Below are 21,932 nucleotides of genomic sequence, written 5' to 3' on the forward strand. Positions count from 1 at the left end.
ACTTTGACTTGGTGTCATCACAGACACAGCAGTCAGTAATAATTACATAGATTTTATTCCACACTACAGAATGTGTAAAAAAAGACACCAAAAACAGAAGCCTGTAATAATCTTTATTGGCATTATCAAAGTTTGACAAGGTGTTTCATGGGTTTGTTAAAGTACTGTGGTGTACTAGAAAACCTGTTCACAAGTCACATGTTTTGCTGATTAATGCCCTGAAATTATAAATATATAGAGATATTGATTATTTTTGGTCATAAAAGCAGTTTGTTCATGCAATTAAATGTTTCAAAGCCAAAAACACATGATATAAGGAGGCATGCTGTGTTGTGCCTGTGAGCAGTTTGAAAATACATTTCAGTCTAAAACAGCAAAAAATCTGACAAAATTAGTTTTTTTTGAGGATTACAGATAAAAAAGCAAAAAGTATATTAATTCAGTTTGCTTTGGTAAGAGCATCAACAGCAATGCTGAAACAATGGCTTTCCCCAGTATTTACCATGTAGTGTTTGTGCAAAGAATAAAGTAAAAAAAAAAAAAGACGCCAAGAAAAGTACAAAACTTGTAATAATAATAATAATAATATGAATACTATATTCTCCAGTATCTCCCTCAGTTATCATTATAACATCACAATGTTTTAAAGCTTACAAAGTTTGTAACTGATATTGACAGAAATTAAATGTGATGTTTTAAAAATACCTGATTTTGGTATATATTAGCAGCACATTATGAATAAAAACTGAAATCTTATCAACAATTATGACTTTCAAGCTGTGCAAGAAACATTATTGAAATTATGACAGATCATGCTAGTATAAAATAATAGTTAAACGCTTTACACTATATACTGATTGAACACGCAGCAGAATTAAAAGGCACTTGTGCTTTATGCTGAAACCTGAGAGAGTAAATACAACTAAACACTGCATTGCACTAACAATAAGGCAATAAGGCTAAATATTTAATATCACTTAATGTAGTGTATTACAAAGGTGCACTGATTGCATGAAAGCTTTTAACAGCATGAAATCTCAGGTTCTCTCCAGCAGGATCTGGTTGAATCCGGTCACCACGTCGGTCTTGTGCACTGGGTGCATGTCAGAGTAGAGCAGCGGAGACCTCTGAAGATGCATCTTTATGGAGCCCTGTCAAAACAAACAGTTACAGAGCAGTTAAAGCAATATACCAGGCTGTTCTCAGATTATTTGAGCATAAAAGCATGATTCACTAAAGAAAATAAGTCTTCATAATCTCACATCAAAATGTGTCAGGGTTATTATAGTTAACTAAAACCATAAAACATTTTTGTTACTTTCTGTTAATCTTTTTTTTTTACACATTATTTTATACTTTTTGTACTTTATTTTACTTTTATTATTTCTTTATTTTGTATAGTTTTGCCTTGGAAACTAGCAGAAATAAAATACTTAAGTAAATACTTGAGTATATCAACACTAAAATAACTCAGCTCTGAGTAAACTTGATTTACAGTGTTATTGTCAACTAAAAATATTATTTAAAACCATCTATAAAGTAATAAATAAAAAAAAATTAAAATAAAACATTACATAAACTTAAATGAAAATTTGAAATGTTACTGCGGCAAAGTTGTCTAAAATTACTAAAACAGAAATAAGATAAACAATTATTAAAAACATACAAAAAGCACATTACAAAATTACTACAAATAAAATTAAATACTATAGTATATAATACTTTTTTACAAAATATCATAATATATGTTCCTTGCACTTATTCACCAAGAAAAAAAAATCCATATAAACATTTAATAACTTGATCTCCCTCTGATTTACAAACAGTCTTATTATTGTTACCTAAATCTTTTAAAATATTTTCGGTAATAAAGCTAAAAATAAAGGCAAAATAAAATAAATATTAGATGAAAAACAAACTTAAAACTAAGAAATGTTACCTTGGAACTAGGGGTGTGAATCGGCACTGGTTTCACGATTCAATTCAATTACAATTATGTCAACGATTCGATATCACGATGCATCACGATTATTTCAAATTTATTTTGTGCATTTTTATTAAATGATATAAGCAGGCTACTTTTTAAAATAATTGTTACCTAATTAATGAATATATTAATTAATATATAATTAAATATTGTTAAGAATTCAAAATAAATATAGCTTCAAAACATACAAGCAAATATAAAGTAATATAGGGGGAAAAGACTAGTGATAAAGAAAAAGCACTTTCAATATCTGGGAGTGCTTTAAATATTGAAAGTTCACAGATAATCATAGTTATGGGTTTTTCTTTTTTAATCAGCATTATTGCCACTACTGAGGACATCATAGACATTGGCAGCTTTAATAGACTGCATTCACACTAATGCACAGATCTATTTCCACATAGCCTATCAGATGTTTTGTCCTGTTCTGAAAACATAACTGCTTACATCAATTTCGTATCATAAAAGTAGATGCAAGAGCATAAGCGCAGCCGCGAACTTCAGGACAAACACAAAGCAGACGTGAAAGTCTGTCAGTGCGTGAGATTTGTGCATCAAATACGTACTGCATTCCAAACACCAGAAATGAAAGCATATCTAAAGTAAAAGCCTAAAATAATAGCGAGTGGAAGCACTGTCAATCAATGCTCCCGTGTCTCACAGCGCATATTCTGTGCAATGAAGCCCGCTGTGTTTGTCTCTAGCTAGTCTCACACATGCCATACGCGGAAAAAGCCACGCTCAGATTTTAAAATAGCGCATATGCGAATGATGAATATAATCGATTATAGTCTATTACTGCAACGATTAATTTCGACAACCCTACTTGGCACTAAATGAAATTAATAAATTTAAGTTGAAGCATTAACATTTCTAAAAGTAAAATATAAATAAAAATAAAGCTAAATATAATTTTATTATATTAAAAAATGGCAATTATAAATGACAAAAGTGCATTAAAATTACTAAAATGTAAACTGAAAATATAAAAATAAATGCAAAACTCTTTATTAATAAATACTTTAAGAGTATATAAATAATACTAAAATAATTGACAACATGCCATAGACATGAGTGCAAGCTGTTTTTCTCCTGGAATAATTCATGGTCACTCAAGATAGCCCGTTTGTTGGAAGTGTCTCTTACCCGTGGCTGAGCTCTGATAGACGCCACACCCTGGTCAAACTGGTTGGTGTTTACTTTGTATTCGCCATGTCTGATCTTCAGACAGGCCATCATGGACATGATCCGCTGGAAACCCGTGGCTGTCAGAGAGACGCTGATGCTGGGAGCAGAGGCCATGGCCAGACCGATGGGCCAACCTCTGACCATCACAGGCTCCTGGATGCTGGAGAGCTGCACGGAGCCTCTCTCCTTCAGCAGAGGGTCCAGCTTCGGCAACACAGACGACGCTTCTTTCTCCATGAAATCCTCAGCATCATCCAGCTCTGCCTCAGCTAACGCATCCATCCACGCCTATCGAGGAGGAACGCAAGAAAGATAAGACAACGGCACAAAACATGTAGAACTGAAGCTAAATCAGTTCACATTTAAAGCCAGCAGGAAAAGGTGTTTATAACCCATTTTATGTGACACATTTCTAAATGAAAAAGGATATATTAAAACAAACATTTCATTTGATAAAGAATATCAAATAAACACAGAAACCCAAAGGTATTCACTACAAAAGAGCTAAATAAAAGTTCAGTTTTGAAAATATTTGAATATTGTACAGTGATGACAATAATAATTCCTTTAAGGAATATTACAAAACATTTTAAACCGTGTGGCACTCAAAGCTCTTCATAACAAATCGCCAAAAACTTAATAAAATAATAATAATAATAATAATAATACAATTTATTAAAAAACTTAAGGAATATCACACTATTTTTCGTCCATGTTTTAATTTAAACAGGAAATCTCTGTTGTGCAGCACTTTGTTAGTCAAAAACTAAAAAGAACTGTTTACATTTAATTTGATTACATTTTAAAAGATTAATAAAAAATAAAAATAATTGTTTGCATTTTTTTCTTCCCTTCCAAACACCTGCCTTCATCCCTGATATGAAACTGTCTTCACAATCCAATCAATTCTCAAAAGACAAAATCAAGTCCTGTCCAACATCTTTATTAATAAAAATCAGCACAATGCTTACCCTCCAGCGCCTCCATTTGGTTTGGATGATCGATGCGGCTTTGTGCCATTTCTTAATCTCTCTTCTGACCAGCCAGGATCTCACACCTGTGATAAAGATACACATAAAGAGAGATAAAACCATTTGGCCTTTGGCTCTACTGATCTCAGTGAAGCAGGTGTTTGGCTCAGGTGAGCTGCATCTGTTCTGTTCTGAGTTTAAGGGATAATCAGGAGGAAGTTGATCAGGTGTCAGCATCTAGACGCACAGCAGATGTCTGCTCCTTAAGCCAGGCAGAGGTCAGAGAGAAATGCAGTCACTGGGTCTATTCCTAAAGAATAACGTCTTCTCACTTGTGCACTTTATCTCTTAAGCGGTCTAAAAGTGTCTACTAACACAACCAGCTTATTCCCAGCTTTAACTGTTTAGCAATAACTTTCTAGAACAAGGTTAGCTGTCATTATATTTGCAGTATAGCTTAATGCAATTATTAAATCGCAAAGGCAAAGTTGTAACGAGAAGCCTTTTTCAACAAGAGAAGCTTTGACTGTGGTTTTCTGTCAAAATAAAACTTCAATGGTTTAACGTAATGGTTAAAATGACAAAATTAAGACAATATTACTATTGTAATTTTACTGTTGAAGTAAATAAATAAATACATACAATTGTTTTCATTTTACAGTGAAATATTACAATAGTAATATTTCTCATTTTGTTTTTTAGTATTTTTTTTATATTTTAATTTAGTAGTAGTAGTGGTAATAACAATAACAACAACAACAACAAATGTATTTATTTATTCATTCATTCATTAAGCAGACATTGATATAAAAACACAACATTTTGGCTGGATTTTTTTTTTTTTTTTATCAAATCTTTTTTTTTGTATAATTTCTTTTTTTTTACATAAAAAAAAAAAAAAAATCACCATATTTACATTTACCCCCAAAATTGTGCAGCCCTGTTTGTTATACAACCATACTACCTGTAATCGCAAAATAAAGATGTTAAATCCTAACCTGCTTGTAAGCGGGTGGCAGCTTGTGTCCTCAGGTTACGCAGACGGGTCTGGTACCTGTGCCAGCAGCACTGGATACAGAACGCCTTCTGTGAGCGCATCCTGTTCCTGTGCTCCTCCAGCATCTCCAGCTGCACAACACATGATAAATTAACTACTGACATCAAGTTAAAACACATCTGATAGCTTGTGATTGCTGAGACAGGGTAAAAAGGCTGAAAGAGTTCAGTGAACTTTCAACAGTTGCTTCAGCGCAAACTGGCATTTTACAAACTACTACAAATTACATTCATAAGTAATCAGAGTGCACGCTTTACCAGGGAGTGTGTGAGAAAGACTTTGGTCCTGCCACAGTGCACCATGTTATTGTTGCCATCAGGGCTGAGGGTGGAGTTTGGGGCACGTCTCTTGAGGACCACATTGAGCACATTCTCTACAGCAGATCCCAGAACAGCCTTATCACTCATCTCAGGGCCTGTGAGCGAAAGCTGAGCTTTAGAAATACATGTTTATGATACTTTTATTGTGTTTTAAGGCAAGACACTGCAAGTAAAACCATTGCTTTTCATGCACTGGTCAATGTTGAGATTTTGGGGTATTTTGCTTCCATAACATGTCTTCTTTAAGACTACAGGAAAGAAAACACCCAAAATACACATTTAAGTAGCTTATTTTACTTACAAAAACTAACTTTACAATTTTATTCCTATCTGAATTCTAAAGGTTTTTACAGTATGGTTTCATCATATATAATTTCCCTGATTTATATAAACACTTTATTCCTAAAAATAGTAAAAAAAAATAAAAAAAATAAAGAATTAGCTGTGTTAATGTACGGTGATAAATTAACTGGCGAAATATAAATGACATTTATTAGTCAAAACCCTGTTTACCTGAAAAGTCTTGCCTTAATGCAACTGAAATCAAGCACTTCAGGGTCATCTGTTTAGTTAAAAGTTTGCTTTGACTCTTGGTGGGTCGAGGTATTAGGGCAGACATGTTCAGTCCTGTTCCCATGAATCCACCTTCCTGTAGATTTTACTCCCAATCCTCCTCTACCACACACCTGTAATTTTCAATACCTAGCTTAGTTGTGTTAGGTGTGTTAGATTAGAGTTAATCTCTGCAGGAAGGTAGATCTTCAGGAATGGCACTGAGCTCCCTTGGTTTATCTGAGATTTAAAACAGATTTTTACTGGTGTTCAACTATTGTGCACATCTAAGAAATTCTTAACTGTATCAAATCCCACAAGCAGTGACATGAAACCACATGCAAAAAAATTCAACAACTTGAACAAAGGTCTATTTATTTCTACAAAAGACATTAGTTAAGAGGGAAATAGTGAACAGAGAAAGAAGAAAGGGCAAGCAAATGCATCACTGCATGCAAAATATCCACTAAATAAGCATGCAGTAATTCACCTGAGGAACTCAGATTCACATAATTTTAAGCACTGTGTTCATTAAAGACTGAAAGAAATGAGAAGAGTATACTGAAAGAAAGGACAGGAATCAGTTATTAAACAGGAAAACAGAAAAAACAGACAGTACTTTGTATGCACATCATGTTCTACATACTGTTCGCTCGGTTCATTTGTGCAGTTAGTCTGGTGTTTGCAATCAGCCCGTATCTTTGGAGGAAACTGCCATATGGGATCCTGTACAAATAATACAAAAATAATTTAGTTATGATTCTGAAAGGAATTCTGTAATAACATCTCCAAATTTGAGGTGATATGAAATAACAAATTCTGGAACATAGTCCCGCTTATTTTGAATTAAATTATTTGTTGTATAATTGAGTGTATTATTTGTTAAATGTAGAGATTGAGATGTGCGTGTAGTGTTACCTGATGGGAAATCCTGCTGCACTGATGTTTATGGTTTCTACTATCCCACAGGCCTCAAGCTGGGCGATAACCTGAACGCAAACCAAAACCAGACTCACTAACCAGGCTAAAAATCTGCAACTCTCAAGGGAATCCCAAGTGAACAGACAGAAATGCGTCTGTTTTTCATACCTCTTCCTTTTTGAAGGTGAGCGGTCTGCAGTCAGGGTTGGGTTTGATGCAGCGTGTGTAGTGCGGCGTGGTGCTGTGCAAAATCTTCATCAGGCTTCCAAGAGAGTTCTGCATATTCACAGAAAGACAAACAAATGATTATATTAAACACAGATGCAAGTCAGTCTTCTTTAAAACTTTACATTTGACCCATTTGTACTATCAAGAGTAAAAACAAAAACGTACTGGGACAACAAAATTATGTCTAATCATCTTATAATGTGAATCATAATAATTAAGAGCTAAAACACAATCATTTAAAACAACAGTAGTAGTAGTAGTATATTTTTATTTAATGCCATATCAGCATCTTAGGCTATTTTCATGGCAAAAACAATTAAAAAAATTCAAGTAAAACAAATACTAAAACAACAGAAAGAAATGCTTCAATAAACGAAACGTAATACTTGATTTTTCTTCTTAAAATTCTGTACCTTAAATTTGGAGACAACAGTGACCACTTTACTGTGTCCTCTAGACCCCTCGCTCTCGCAGTCACCGTCAGCAAGGAGACTGTGCAGCAATGAATCCTGGGACTTCTGCAGGAGACTGATGATCTCAGGGGGAACCGGGTCCTACAGAACAAATGGACATTCGGGCACTTTAAAAACTTTACTAATCCCAAAGGAAGAAATTTCAGCATAGACAAGCAACAGTTTATCTAAGCAACTAATTCTATAATTTTCACCTTGTTCTTCTCCATCATGCCCTCGATCTGGTAACGGACTTTGCCTGCATAGTGGGCCACAGTAAAATGGGGCTCTTTGCCGAGTTTGTCCCAACTGATGCTGGCGTTATCCGACAGCTCCTTCTGCAGACGCACACGAAACTGCTTCGCATCCGATGCTCTGTTCAGACGACACTCCTGGACGACAGACAGTAGCCAAAGAATCAGAAATACAGAATGAAGAGAAAGAAAGAATAAATTCAGTAGTGCTACAAAAAAGCTCTTTCACTATGCAAGATGATCATAAAGCTATAAATAAAGGCAGTCACTACATTTGTGATGCAAATATACATCACATCTTTTTCTGATTTCCCTCTCTGAGATAAGAAGTGCAAGCTAACCTCATTGAGCAGGGAGATAATGCTGGAGGGACTGCCTTCAATCAGGTCCAGGCAGCCCTGGTTGTCTTGGTACCGTATAAAGGACCACTGCAGCCCCTCGGTCACATACTCCTCCTGCTGAGCCTTCAGATAATGAGCCACAAAGTGCTGCTGCAGCTTCTCGTTAGCGTAATTAATACACAACTGCTCCAGATTGTTCATGAGGAAGCATTCAAAACCATACACATCCAGCAGGCCTGAAGAAGACAGCAGCCAAGGATTAAATGTGTTTTAGAAGTATATTCATTCCATTCAGAAAAAAAGATTAATGATTTGACATTAAATTCTGACTAGTAAGTAAAATATTTTGCAATATATTAAAATAAAATAGGTGAATAATTAGAATTTGTACCAATGAAGTTGCACCACATGGAATTGTCTGCACACATACTGTTGTTTATGAAAGTGACTAACCAGTCAAACAGCCTGTAAATGATAAAAAAAAAAAAAAATATATATATATATATCTCACACTATAGTACTTGTTTTATGTATATTGAATTTTATACACAATGCAAAGCTATGTTTCATTATATATGAAATGCAACATGGAGAGTTTGTTTTTGTAAGATTTGTTGTTTTACTGTAGCTATAAGCGTCTTCATAAAATGTCAAACCTAGTTCATACAACTCACTGTGCATAAATGACTTTAGCCAGACAGTCTCTGCGGATGCCGCACTCCGACTGAGAGCAAGGTTTGAGGACGCTCTGTTTGCCAGCGCGCAGAGTTCTCACAGTCAGACACGACTGCAGCTCATCTAACGGTACCTGCAGCAGGTCGGCGGTCTTCTGCAGGAAACCTGCAGACAGCACAGAGAGAGAGAGAGAGAGAGAAAAGAGTGATCAACACATGCTACTAATGTCAACATGTCCTTAGGTGGGGAAAAATCTTTACTAAAAGCTTTGGCCTCTGTACAGATACCGAGATACCTATACATATATATATACACACATTATTTTAATCGGCGTGTGACAACACCGGTACTACTGATATCACCGTGGTGGTGGGGTAATTTCAGTTCTCTCTCTTTTCCTTGCTTTCCTTCAGTTTTAAATAGCTTGTAAGCACCGTGCGCGTTTTACTTTCACCTTCAAATTAACAGCAATTCGCCGTCAAGCAGTTGTTTGTTTTTAGTTAATTTGAGTTTTCCCACTTTCCTTTGCTTAAATGGCTTTTAAAAGCACCGTGCGCATTTTACTTTTTAAATTGGCGACAATTCGGCATCAATTGCTTATTCAATTCAAGCAACAACAAAATACAACGTAGAACATATCACTTTTATTAGCAAAACAAATAAAAATACACCATGCTATATGCCTAATATAAAATAACAAATAACTTACAAATTTTAAATAGGTATACAAACTGAAAATAAGTAAAGACTGAGGAACAAATCATTATAAAACGTAGACTGTTTATTAGCGATTAAGAAAGTTTGGAGGCACGGACTGCATACACCTTGATGTAAAATAATGGGGAAAATATCAGTTTAAATAAAATAAAAATCAGCAAATACTGTGAAACCAAATAAATGAGAAACGAATGTTAAAAAAAAAAACCCTTCCAATATCACCTTAGATAAATGGCAGGTCAACAGGCTTTTCAAAATCAAAAATATTTTTAAAACAGGTGCTTTTACATTTCATTTTGAAACTCTTCTGCCATCATCTTGTCTGTCTCCCCTCACGTCACAAATGAAATCTGATCTGTGATGCACGACTGTCATTTGTTCGGTGCGCTGCATTGAACAGCCGGGTTCAGTTATAATTGTAGTGTCTGTTCTCTAACTAAATGATTTTTATCAAAATGACGGTGAGGGACGGTGCCACGGTGGGCAAGTGACATAACCGGTGTTTATGCGGCTTAACACCGGTATCACCGCCAACACCGTCTATCGCAGCAAGCCTACTGAAGACTGGAGTAATTATGCTGAAATTTCAGCTTTGATCACAGAAATAAATTTACAATATATTCACATTTCACAGTTAAATTTGAAATAATAGTTCACAATATTACTATTTTTACTGATCAGATAAATGCAGCCTTGGTGAGCAGAAGATAATTATTTCAAAAATATTAAAAATTGTTACCAAACCCCAACCTTTTGACCAGTAGTGTTTATAGCAAAGTATCACACCGAATTGCTGGTGAGAGGAGGAATGTAATAGGGACACGTCACAGCCCAGACATAAACATGTATCATCCATAAAAGTACTTTGCCTCATCATGTCTGGAATATGCATCTTGCCTAATTCACTGTCATAACTTAGCTTTTTATATAAAAAACACAGCAGAAACATCACACCTTTTGAGTGTCCATCAAGATCGCAAGGCTGAGCCTCTTCTGATGCAGGACTAAAGTCCACGTTCCCCAGCTGCAGAAGACCTGCAAGAATCTTTGCAAAAAGACAACAATCATGTCATTTTACAAACTAAAGTATGATATTTTTTTTCCAAAAAATTCTTCCATTAACAAAGTAGTTTACACTTAATTTTATTGTCTGCTGTGCAGTCTTATTTTGGTGCATGAATCCATATAACTTGCATCAAAAGCTACATGATGATTCACATTCATAAATCAGAAGGTTAATTTATTTATTTTTCAGTTAAGTGAAGTAGTTTAGTGTCTCCACCCACTATTTATATAAATACAGTCTTTATAACAATTACTGTTATTTAACAAGTTAAATTAATTAGTCAAAACAACTTAGTGTAATCAGTATCTAAACGCATAACAATCAAACACCAACCAACATGAATACGGTTCATCTCCATCATCACTGAGGTTTTGATAGAATTTTACCATTATCCCTTACCCTAAAAATTTGTGTCCGTTTCCCCTCATCAATGCCAAGGTTGATCATGGCTTCCACTGTCTCTTGCAAACAGTCTTCTGCTCAGAATCAAACAAACAGAATGCAAGATGTCAAATAATATCACAGTGCCTCCTCAAATTCCTCATAGAATTGACTTCAATGCTTCAAAATCATCAGCAACAACGATGAAACGCACTACAGAGAGGAAATGGCACATCTGGCTGAATGGTGTGGCACTAACAATCTGTCTCTCAATGTGGGGAAGACAAAGGAGGTTGTGATGGACTTCAGGAGAAACTCCATTGACCACCCCCCACTGACCATCGACAGCTCGACTGTGGAGAGAGTCAGCAGCACTAAATTCCTGGGGGTGCACATCACAGAGGATCTCACCTGGACCACCAACACCATGTCACTCTCCAAAAAGGCACAACAGCCCCTACACTTTCTCCGCTGGCTGAAAAGAGCAAGTCTCCCTCCACCCATCCTCACCACATTCTACAGGGGCACCATTGAGAGTGTGCTGACCAGCTGCATCACTGTCTGGTACAGGAACTGCAGTGCTGCTGACCGCAAGACCCTCCAGCGGACAGTGAACACAGCTGCAAAGATCATCGGTGCCCCTCTCCCCTCCATCCTGGACATTTTCCTTACACGTTGCTCCAGCAAAACCAACAGCATCGTGAAGGACTCCACCCATCCCTCCCACAGTCTCTTCCAGCTCCTACCATCAGGAAGACGGTACCGGAGCATCAGAGCCCGCTCCGCCAGACTGCTCAACAGCTTTTTCCCCCAGGCTGTGAGAGCCCTGAACTCAAACCACCCGCGCCCCCCTCTGAAACCCCATGCAAACCCCTACCTCCTGAAACATGGACCACCCCCCACCCCAAACCTTACCACACCAAAGAAAAAACAGTTTGGAACTTTTTTGTGCAATTCGAAGTGTGCTACACAGGTGAGTGGGCCTGTACAAACCACCTGTAGTAACACACTCTCCTCTATGTGCACTAGACACTTTACACACACTGCTGCGTGTACACAATCCCACAAAAGACTCAGCAATATATGTATGTTTACATGCTCATGCACTACAAATCATCCTGCACTGTTCCCCAACCAGCTGCTTGGCTCAAAATGTTTCTCTTTGCACATGTACAGTATTTATGTGAAGCATTTGCATAGTTTGTATTTTTTATCTTTTATTTTTTTTTAGTTTATATAGGGTAAATATTTATATACAGTATACTTATAGTTAAAATCTGTCAGTAGGTTAGTTGTGTATAGGTTTATAAGTTTAAAGTGTTTTTTTTACTTCATTGTTGTATGTCTGTATTTATGTAGCACCGTGGTCCTGCGAGGCACGACATTTCGTTCCACTGTATGTCCCCACATGTATCGGAATGACAATAAAGCTCAACTTGAACTTGAAAATACAAATTCCTGAAGTACAATCCTTGCCTTCTAAGGTTTTCTCAGCATGTGGCAACCAAGCAAAGTCTTGCTCCAAAGGCAGCATCCATTCCAGTCTCTGTTTCTCTGTGGCTCCTTTCATCATCTTCAAATAAAACCAATAATAAAACAACCAACATTGTATTACTGGAAAATCAAATAAACTATATAAGCCCGTTTCCACCGCAGGAACTTTCCCCAGGAACTAGGGTCGGTACTCTGTGTTTCCACCGCAGGAACCAGGATCTAAAAGTTCTGGGTAAAAATTTGCCCCTCAGAAAGTTGCTGCCCGCGAGGAACTACTTTTTCCAAAGGTCAGGAAATTTTGGGGGTGGGACTTGGGTGCTGAACATGCTGATTGGTTGAGTTTACGCAACACTGTATTTCAAGCATCATTTATTTGCACAATTTTCAAAATATTACTATTATTGAGTCATGAAATGTAGTTTTAAGAGAGAGAGAGTTTTAAGGTGAGAATGTAGTTGTTTAAAACTCAAATCTGCGATTTATTTATAAAGACAGCGCTTATTTGAAAATGTGCTTCACCGATTTCAGAGATGTGAGCTCCAGGTGATCACAGGCAATCATGTTTCCCGAAGAGAGGAGCATAACCTTGGCTAGTAATTCTGACATTTGCCATTGGCTCTGATGTCTCTGTAGTGGTTAAACATAAGATATCATTCATTTTGGGTAAATCTAACAGGTAATCATTGGTCACATGAATCTATTATTTGTTCCAAGTCATCGTTTTGGCTGAGCACAAAGTTATGTTTCATAACTTTATATAAATGTATATTTTGAATATTTTATCTGCTCATTGTAATTGGGATAATGAGGGAATAACTCACCCCTGGACAAGGAACAGCTGAGAAGCCAATTGTCCCATTACTTTTGGTCCCTTAACAAGTGGGAGGCACATATGCAAACTGTTATAATTCCTACACCGTTCACCTGATTTGGATGCAAATTAAAGCTGACAGTCTGCAGTTAAAGCACATCTTGTTCGTTTCATTTGAAATCCATTGTGGTGGTGTATAGAGCAAAAATGTTAGAATTGTGTCGATGTCCCAATATTTATGGACCTGACTGTATACATTTAATTATATAATATATACCTTTATTAAAATTAAAATGAAAAGAGGCAATGCTGTTTGAGGTAATATTTTGTTTCATTGTAATGTCTGTACGTTCCCTGAGCAACATTTCCGCGGCTATTAATAGCCCACGTTTAAATGAAAACGAAAAGAGGCAGTGGTGTTTGATATCATGTTTCATCTTATTTTCAATACAGTGAGGAAAATTGCAGTAGCCAAGGTGAGCTGACTGACGTTATAAAGTACGCTGCTGTTCCATTTGCAGATTTACCGGACTTGTGTTGTCCCGTCCCCGAGAGCTCACACTCCCGAGTCGAACTTGCAAAGTCTTTTCTGCGTACTTGGTATTGAGAAACGGCCCTGGACTGAGAGGAGCAGTTGCGCGCAATCCTACGTCACCAGGCTATTTTCTTAATCTTCACAGTACTTTATGCCGTGATGGAAACGCAGACAGCAACAGATCTGGGGCAAAAAAACGTTCCTGGGATAAATTGTTCCAGGTAATTTCGGTGGAAAAGCGGCTTATGAAAGTATATACTTTGGTATTATTTAAATTCCTGGTTAATTCTGTGAGTGCATTTACTTAATTTACCTGGTAGAATATGTGAAAATTTCTCTCATTTGGTGCTTGGAAAGCCACTCTGGTTTTCTCCAAAAGATACGTCTGCACTGATGCCCCAACCAGCAGCTGAGAGCTGGATTATAAAATCACAGACCTTTACATCAATCACAAGATTCTTCAGGTTCATGTCCATGTGTGAAACAAAGAGAAAGCAAAACTGACCCGTTGAGCTGAAGCTGAATGTATTTTCCAAAGCGACTGCTGTTGCTATTGCGTAAAGTGCAGGCATTCCCTGGGGAAGAAGGAAAAGGAAAATAAAGGCTTTTAGAAAGCATGTAATGAAGATATCACAGATCTTCACTGAGGAAATGAGACTGAAACATCAACTGCTCCTTGTATTTCTCACCAAACGCCTCCATGACTGGGTTGGAACCCAGTACTCGTCTTTCTATCTTCTCTACGGTGTCCTGGCACTTCTGAGAAGAGGCGGCTACAGTGGAATAATACTTCATCAGACAGCGTGACGTCCATGTCTGAAGAGATATTTAATATAGGAGATTTTTACCTTTACTTGCTCAACGACTCCCAAACAATTCACTCAACGATTCATTTTTCCAAACCCCTCCTTTGTGTGACGCTAATCTGTGGTGATTGGTCCAATTGGTCTCATTTTCATTTCATCATGCCTGCAATGCCTGTTAAAGCAGTGCTTGTGAGCAGTTTTGCTTTGTGAATGTTTCATGTTGAAGTCAACATGAAACGGCTTGGGATTCGTTTTAAAAATTACTCGTTTCAATGATTCAGAGTCGACTCTTTCTTTTGAGAGACATTAACTTTATACACGGTGCACTTTCAGATTTAAAACTTTGCAGGATGTTTTCATTCACTTATAGCTGTGTTACACACTGCATGAAAGGTCATTTTCAAAAATCCATAATAGGGGCACTTTAAAGACTGTAAATAATGAGAAATCATAATTTATTTTATTTTTAGAGACCTTATTGATGCAAAAAAGGCTTTCTAAACTTCCAAAGTTAAAAACAAGCAGTGGGTTTATTTTGAACAGGTGTGTTTTGGTAACTAAGGATTGTACTTCAACTGGGAATGTTTTATGAATCTGTCACAATGTGATGCAGATTTACAAAGTAACTGGCATTTAAGAATAGAGCAACTCAAAGTAAAGCACTGAGAGGTTTACATAGAGCTAGGCCTGTTTTTGGACCCATTTAATGTCACGCAGTAGCTGTAAAATGTAAGAATTGGAAAACATGAATTATGAAATTACACCAAACAAACATCACTTACCTTCCCAGCTCCACTTTCTCCAGAGACGACCAGAGATTGGTTCATGGGCTCCACCTGGCCCTGCACATTCCTATAAGCCTCTTCTGCTACGATGAAGATGTGTGGCTTAAACTCCTGAGTAAAAAAAGAAGCTTTAACATTGCTTTCTGTAAATCAGGTTGAGATTACAACTGCTTCAGGACATATAATATAACCTGCCTTTACCTGTCTCAGAAAATGTCCTTAAAAGGTTAGACAATATCTAGAGTGGCCACAGTTTATTTTTATCTAACTTCCTGATTTGCAGTTTTTTCATTAACATTCTTTGATGTCAAAATAAACATGCAGAGCAACGTATTGTCAAGGTTACTGGCCAACGGCACAATGAGAAAAGCCTTAAACCTCACAAATAACCAAATAATAGCTTACATTTTACTTAATTTAATTATTGTGCAAGTTAATGATAAGGTGACAACAACATGTAACAAAACACATCGATTGTTTGGTATTAAATATAAAGTTCAATACTGACTCATTAACTTTACATTTAATAGCACTGAATATGCAGCTGAACAGACCAGGTGTGCAAACATTGTTTTGACACTGTCCTCTGCTATGATAAAAGACAAATGGGTTGACTTAACATCATCCTGTCATCTGTTACGCATTAAAAGCATTTTAAAGGGAGGTACAGTTCTCTCGTTTCAAAAGACAACATTTAAAACCGAAGAAACTAGGGTTGGGTGGTTGAGTAATTTTGTTTCGTGATGGCAGACAATTACAACATAGTTGTTTTTGCTTCATTCAACAAACATATTTCATTTATTACTGACATAGTCAATCAATAATGCCTCTTTTTGATACATTTGATGATAATCCAGTAAACTAAATATTTCAGGTTGGTTTAGTCACTTTTTGGTGACTCAATTTTATAGCAAAACCAAACCAGTTGACATTTCTACCAATGCACGGAATGAGGAATCAAACCACTAATATGACCATAAAAACTCATAGTATTTATGGCTTCCACACTAAAGTATTTGTAACTTCCATATTTTTACATTAGAGATGTACTGATAGAGTTGAGCGTGTTTACCTGTGGTTGAGGAGCGGAGTGATATTCCCTCATAACATCCAGAGAGTACAGGTGAGGAATGGGCTGGAAGGGGTTGAGGGCGACCAGCGTACAGCCAGCATGTGTGTAGAAAACCTTTGCACTGTACCTGGCCTGCAGACATTTCAGCACTGCCAAACACAAAACACCACAGCTGTAATTCAACACTGACTCACAATAGGACATTTAGGACTTGTATGGAAGCTTGTTTCTGCCACAGAATGAAACGATAATATTAACAACTGACAATTCTGACTTTTTTCCTTGCAATTCTGAGGTTTTTTTCCTCGCAATTCTTAGAGATATAAACAAGCGATTCGGAGTAAAAAATTCTGAATTGCAAGATGTTCAAATTGTGAAAAGAAAGTCAGAACTGTAAGATAAAAAGTCGCAATTACATTTTGATGTGATATGACGGTCAATATTATGAATCAGAATTCAAGCTCCAATCTAGAATTTCACATGCTAGAACTAAAATCAAAATATTGTGCAAGAATATCCTATCATCTGAATTGGGGAAAATAAAATCTTGACATTCTTCACTTGCAATAAACATCATAAGGCCAAAGATGAAAAATGACCAATAGTTACAGACATAAATCCCAAGCGCTTTTGCACAATGTACCTGTAGAAGGCGTAACCGGGTTGACTTTAGTGAGGTCATCGTACGTGTGAAGTTCAGCTTCATTGATGAGGAAGTCCCTGATGTCCCCTTCCAGTGAATCATTGAGAGATTTCCTGAGGTCCTGGGTTCTGTCTTTCAGTCCATTCACCTGCATGATGCAATTAATAAAGACCATGTTATCATAAAGAATAGGTTCCATTTACTGTACAGATGCAGCAATCCAATTTAGAAATGTTTCATAAGTACAAGCCCTGATGCCAATTCAACCACATCTTGACATTTCAATAGCAAACCTGATCTTCAGAAAATGTCAACAATTTTTTATATTTTTTTTTAAGAGTCCTTTATTCATAATATTCTTGTCTGAATCTGGAGAGAAATATGCACACTTGCACAGATCTGAGAGGGCAGCAGGGGGTGGACTTTTCCACTGGAGGATGTGTAATTATGGGTTATGGACAGAAGTGATGCTTTGAAGTTAAAAACTGTGGATGGAAGAGCTGGAAAAATAATTGGTATGTTGTCCCCACTTTCTGTTCAGGACATTTTTGAGAGGTCTGTTAGGAAGCAGAGTCTTAAAATTATTGGTGACCAAAGCCATATTCTCCGTAAGGAGTATGAGGTGATGCCCTCGGGCAGGAGATGTAGGGTTCCAATCTGTAAGGTGAATAGATACAAATTTTCTCTAATTCCATTATCGGTCAAATTATTGAATAATAAGTGATCTAAATTGTCGTTAGGGTGAGGGTAATGTGATATCCTTCCTTTGACGCTGCTGTGACTCCATATGCTCTGATGACAGCATGTGTTGAGAAGGGTCAGGACATGCTGAAGACAAGCTAATAATACACACTGTCTGCTGGACAGGTCTGCTCCTAATCCAATAACAAACACAGGTGGATGACAACAAGACTGGGAATCGGAACTGACTGGAGAGAGCGTCAAATAATGGTAAGAGACTTTGGTTAGCACAGAGATCACAAAGATCAGTTAAACATTTGTAATGAAACAATTACAGATTCCCATAGACTTGATCCTATTTAATCTGACAGGAACTTTCCGTTCCAACACTTGAGTCAATGCATGAATCATAATGGCCCAGAAAAAAACAGATGACGACTTAATCCGCGCCAAGGGCTGCAGGCATGAGAAACATTGCATGGCACAACAAACCAACTGCATTATTCACACTTAACAATAAACCAAATTTAATAAGTGAGGGTGACCTTTGATGCTGCAACTAAATTAACATATCAAAATAGACCAGTGCTAAAACACGTCTTCATTTACTGCAAAACAAGTTACAGGTTCCCTATGGAATGACGTCCTATAACTTTATGACAAAAAAAAAAAAAAGTGTTCAGGTGGTTGTTTTGCGCATGCTCAGATTAGCCTGACCTGCGAAATAATATGAGTATATTCTTCAGATTAACTGCACCGCTGCTTAATCCCACAACGACAATACAAGCCTGATTAGAAATAAATCACAGTAAATCACTTCATTAACAGTTATTGTTCTGCTCAATAGAAAACTAGTCCCTATACCCGTTTAGGGTGGAATTAATCTAACGTTACTTCCCTTTAAAATTAAATTTTTATTACAGGAATAAATAGGGAGCAATTGGAGAATATAACTCTGAACGTGTGGTATTTGTATTTCTTGTCACAAAAATATAAATTTAACTGTGATGGGAAAATAAGAAAATTATGAATTACTAACATGACGTTTTGGAGCAGGTAATTAACGGTTAAATTAATTGCTAGCACAGTAGCACTGTAGTAACATGGAGCATAAACCACCATTTGAAATGGGTAAACTTTGAAATTTTCCCGTTTGTACGTTTAACTTGTTTTTGGACAAAATTTGAGGTAAAAAGTGTTAAACGAGCAGTAAATAATAACATTAGTGTACCTTTTCCTTTTGGCGGTTTGGTTTTCCAGCTTCTTCCGAACTCCTGAATGTCCCGTCAGAACTGTTAACGGTCGAAGCGTCTTTATTTCCGAATAAAAGCTTCTGTTTGACATTCGCCATGGGTGTAAATTTTAACAAGACACGTTTCGCTGTATTTACTGTTATCTCGCTGCCATTAGATTGATTTTGTATGAGTTATTGTTTGTTTCTTCAGCCATGAGAATTCCTCCTCAACACACACTGGCGGTTACTGACACGCGCTGCAGCGACGTCCCGCATTTGAGACTCAAGGCAAAGGCTCCTCCCCATAGTGACGTCCACCTGTAAGCCACGCCCAATGCGGAAAGAACCATCGCAATCCCAATGTGTGGCTACAGTTTATAAAATGAGGATTATCACTGAAAAATGAACGTAAGACGAATGTTTATTATTACCATTTAATAAAGACATACAAGTACAGTAAGTTCAGAAATATGGGCGTCCATGTTTAGTGTGCTAAACCGGTTTATCCTGACAGGCCACTGCAGTTTAGTCTGACCTAAACTGATTTATCTGAAGTCCACACATCTCACGGGACGAGGTAGGTCACATTTCCTAATATCCATACTATAAAGTGTTCAGAAAAAGTCTTAGATCTTTGAGTTCAGCTCATGAACTGAATGGCAAAAACAAAAGTGTTGCGTTTATAATTTTGTTCAGTGTATATATAAATACTCACACACACTGTTTGTGTGTTCTGTATCAACTAGCAGTCTATGTTTGTACTTATTTTCACGCTTGTCTCTTTTTACAGACAATGGAATCGGCAGAAGTAAAAGTTGCATTTGTCAGCAATCACAATGGGACGACCCTTATGGAGGTTTCGCTGGGATCCTTCTTAGCCCCGCTGTGTTTTCTCAGCCGAGGACTCTTCCTGATAGTCTTCCACCTTGGAAAAGGGGTTCTTCCGTTCTCCTGGGGAGCCCATCTCCTGCTGGACTTCACAGCACTAATAATGCCTTTGGTCCTGTCATGCACCGCACTGAGTGACATCCTTCACTTTGTCATCATGGGCATCGCTGTAGTTGACTTAGTTGTCCTATACCTCGTTTACAAGAATGGAAAGCATCCATCTCAAGGTTCCCTTTACAGTACGATTGACAGGTTTGTGCATAGCAGAGTAGAATCCAACCTGGTCCCGTTTGTGACCGTTTTTCGAGTTCTGGTCAATGTGAAGACCGCCATAAGCATTTTGGCTGTTGATTTTAGCGTCTTCCCAAGACGTTATGCGAAAACAGAGACGTACGGAACAGGGGTGATGGATTTCGGAGTTGGAGCGTATGTAATGGCCAACGCATTGGTGTGTCCCGAAGCAAGAGGAAAGGACATTCAAGGGTCGAAGATCAGTCATGTGTTTAAACAGTTGATTTCCGTCTGGCCGTTGGTCTTTTTAGGGTTTGTGAGACTTGCGAGCGTCAAATCATCAGGCTACCATGAACATGTGACAGAGTATGGAGTTCACTGGAACTTCTTCTTCACGTTAGCCATCGTCAGAGTGGTGGCGTCCGCACTCCTGGCTCTTTTTCCTGTGAATGCCTCAGGGCTTCTTGCTCTACTCATTGGTGGAACCTACCAGGTTGTTTTGGAGACAACAGGTCTGAAGTCCTTTCTCATTCACAATAACGAGCGCACAGGCTTTCTGCAAGCAAACAGAGAGGGCATCTTCTCAGTTGTGGGTTACATCACCATCTATATGGCTGGGGTTCAGGTTGGCCGTTACCTCATGCAGAGCAGAAGTTTGGTTAAAGACTGGATCAGAGTGATCCGTAACCTTCTGTTAACCAGTTTTGGGTTGTTCTTCAGTCTTTACATATGCCAGAGATGCACTGAGCCAGTGTCACGCAGAATGGCCAACCTTTCCTTCTGTATTTGGACTGTAGCACAGGCTTTATTCTTTCTCTCATGCATAAGCATTGCTGATTTACTGCTACTTTTTTCTAAAGCCATCTCTAATTTTTCATTTGTGTCTGCATCGTGGTGTCCATATCAAAACAAGAAGTCATTACCAGACGAGAAAATTAGAAAAAATATGGATGCATTATGCCTCGTACAGTCTGTTAACCGGAATCAGTTGTTATATTTCCTACTTGCAAATATCATGACTGGTTTGACCAATGTGTTAATCGACACACTGAACCACAATGATGTTTTAGCTGTAAGTGTTTTGCTCTTGTATATGTTTATGAACAGTTTAGTCATATTCATATTGCATATCAATAACATAACCATTAAGTTCTGGTAAACACTCTTTCATTTAGTTTCAGATGACAATGTTTTTTTTTTTAATGGCTCTCGTGAAACTGCTGTGAAATACACTGTATATTATTTTTTTTATAAATTGCAAGTAAAATTAAATGTGTAATTTGTAAATATACTGCTACTGTGTATTGCATATGAGATATGAATCTAATTAGATGTATTTCATGTTAATAGTAGAACAGAATATTTTTGTATTTTTATATGCTGCAATTAGCCACCATTTCATTTAACTTTTTCTATGAATTTAATAGTTTTGTGGCTTTGCAGTTCACCTGTGTGGTGAATTGATTAAAAACATTCCTTGTAGTAATTGATTATGAAAGGTGCATGCATTATAATTATAAAAGAATTTGGAAAAAATTATATTAAGTCTAATATTAATTAATTAATTGAAATTAAAATTAATTAATATTAAAATCATTGTAAAAGAATAAGAAAATTAAGCAAATATTTCATATAGTCTTTT

The 21,932-nt window shown here is 37.0% G+C and overlaps 2 protein-coding genes across 2 annotated transcripts; one reads left to right on the forward strand and one right to left on the reverse strand.

Moving 5' to 3' along the window:
- Positions 1-94: 94 nt before the first annotated feature.
- On the reverse strand, positions 95-19,445 carry myo19 (myosin XIX). The gene is made up of 23 exons (XM_079418693.1): positions 19,169-19,445; positions 17,257-17,404; positions 16,614-16,762; positions 15,539-15,652; positions 14,640-14,766; positions 14,456-14,525; positions 14,264-14,366; positions 12,587-12,683; positions 11,129-11,205; positions 10,618-10,708; positions 8,946-9,111; positions 8,663-8,736; positions 8,272-8,507; positions 7,892-8,068; positions 7,638-7,778; positions 7,165-7,272; positions 6,994-7,064; positions 6,722-6,801; positions 5,461-5,618; positions 5,145-5,274; positions 4,147-4,232; positions 3,134-3,463; positions 95-1,151 (listed from the first exon to the last, which is right to left on the reverse strand). Exons 1-23 carry the CDS (start codon positions 19,286-19,288, stop codon positions 1,038-1,040), a joined length of 2,967 nt encoding a protein of 988 aa, XP_079274819.1. The 5' UTR covers positions 19,289-19,445; the 3' UTR covers positions 95-1,037.
- Positions 19,383-21,574, forward strand: pigw (phosphatidylinositol glycan anchor biosynthesis, class W). Its single transcript, XM_079418694.1, has 3 exons — positions 19,383-19,579; positions 19,686-19,748; positions 19,962-21,574. Exon 3 carries the CDS (start codon positions 19,965-19,967, stop codon positions 21,447-21,449), a length of 1,485 nt encoding a protein of 494 aa, XP_079274820.1. The 5' UTR covers positions 19,383-19,579; positions 19,686-19,748; positions 19,962-19,964; the 3' UTR covers positions 21,450-21,574.
- The last annotated feature ends 358 nt before the right edge of the window (positions 21,575-21,932 follow it).

Source organism: Barbus barbus (genome assembly GCF_936440315.1).
Source record: "Barbus barbus genome assembly, chromosome: 6".
In the NCBI taxonomy this organism is placed as follows: Eukaryota; Metazoa; Chordata; class Actinopteri; order Cypriniformes; family Cyprinidae; genus Barbus; species Barbus barbus.

Coding starts and splice junctions, on each gene's coding strand:
- myo19 (XM_079418693.1), bottom strand. CDS start 19,288: ATGGCGAATGTCAAACAGAAGCTTTTATTCGGAAATAAAGACGCTTCG. Junction 14,526..14,639: donor CCCAGTCATGGAGGCGTTTG/GTGAGAAATACA, acceptor CTTCTTCCCCAG/GGAATGCCTGCACTTTACGC. Junction 3,464..4,146: donor CCAAATGGAGGCGCTGGAGG/GTAAGCATTGTG, acceptor CCTCCTCGATAG/GCGTGGATGGATGCGTTAGC.
- pigw (XM_079418694.1), top strand. CDS start 19,965: ATGGAATCGGCAGAAGTAAAAGTTGCATTTGTCAGCAATCACAATGGG.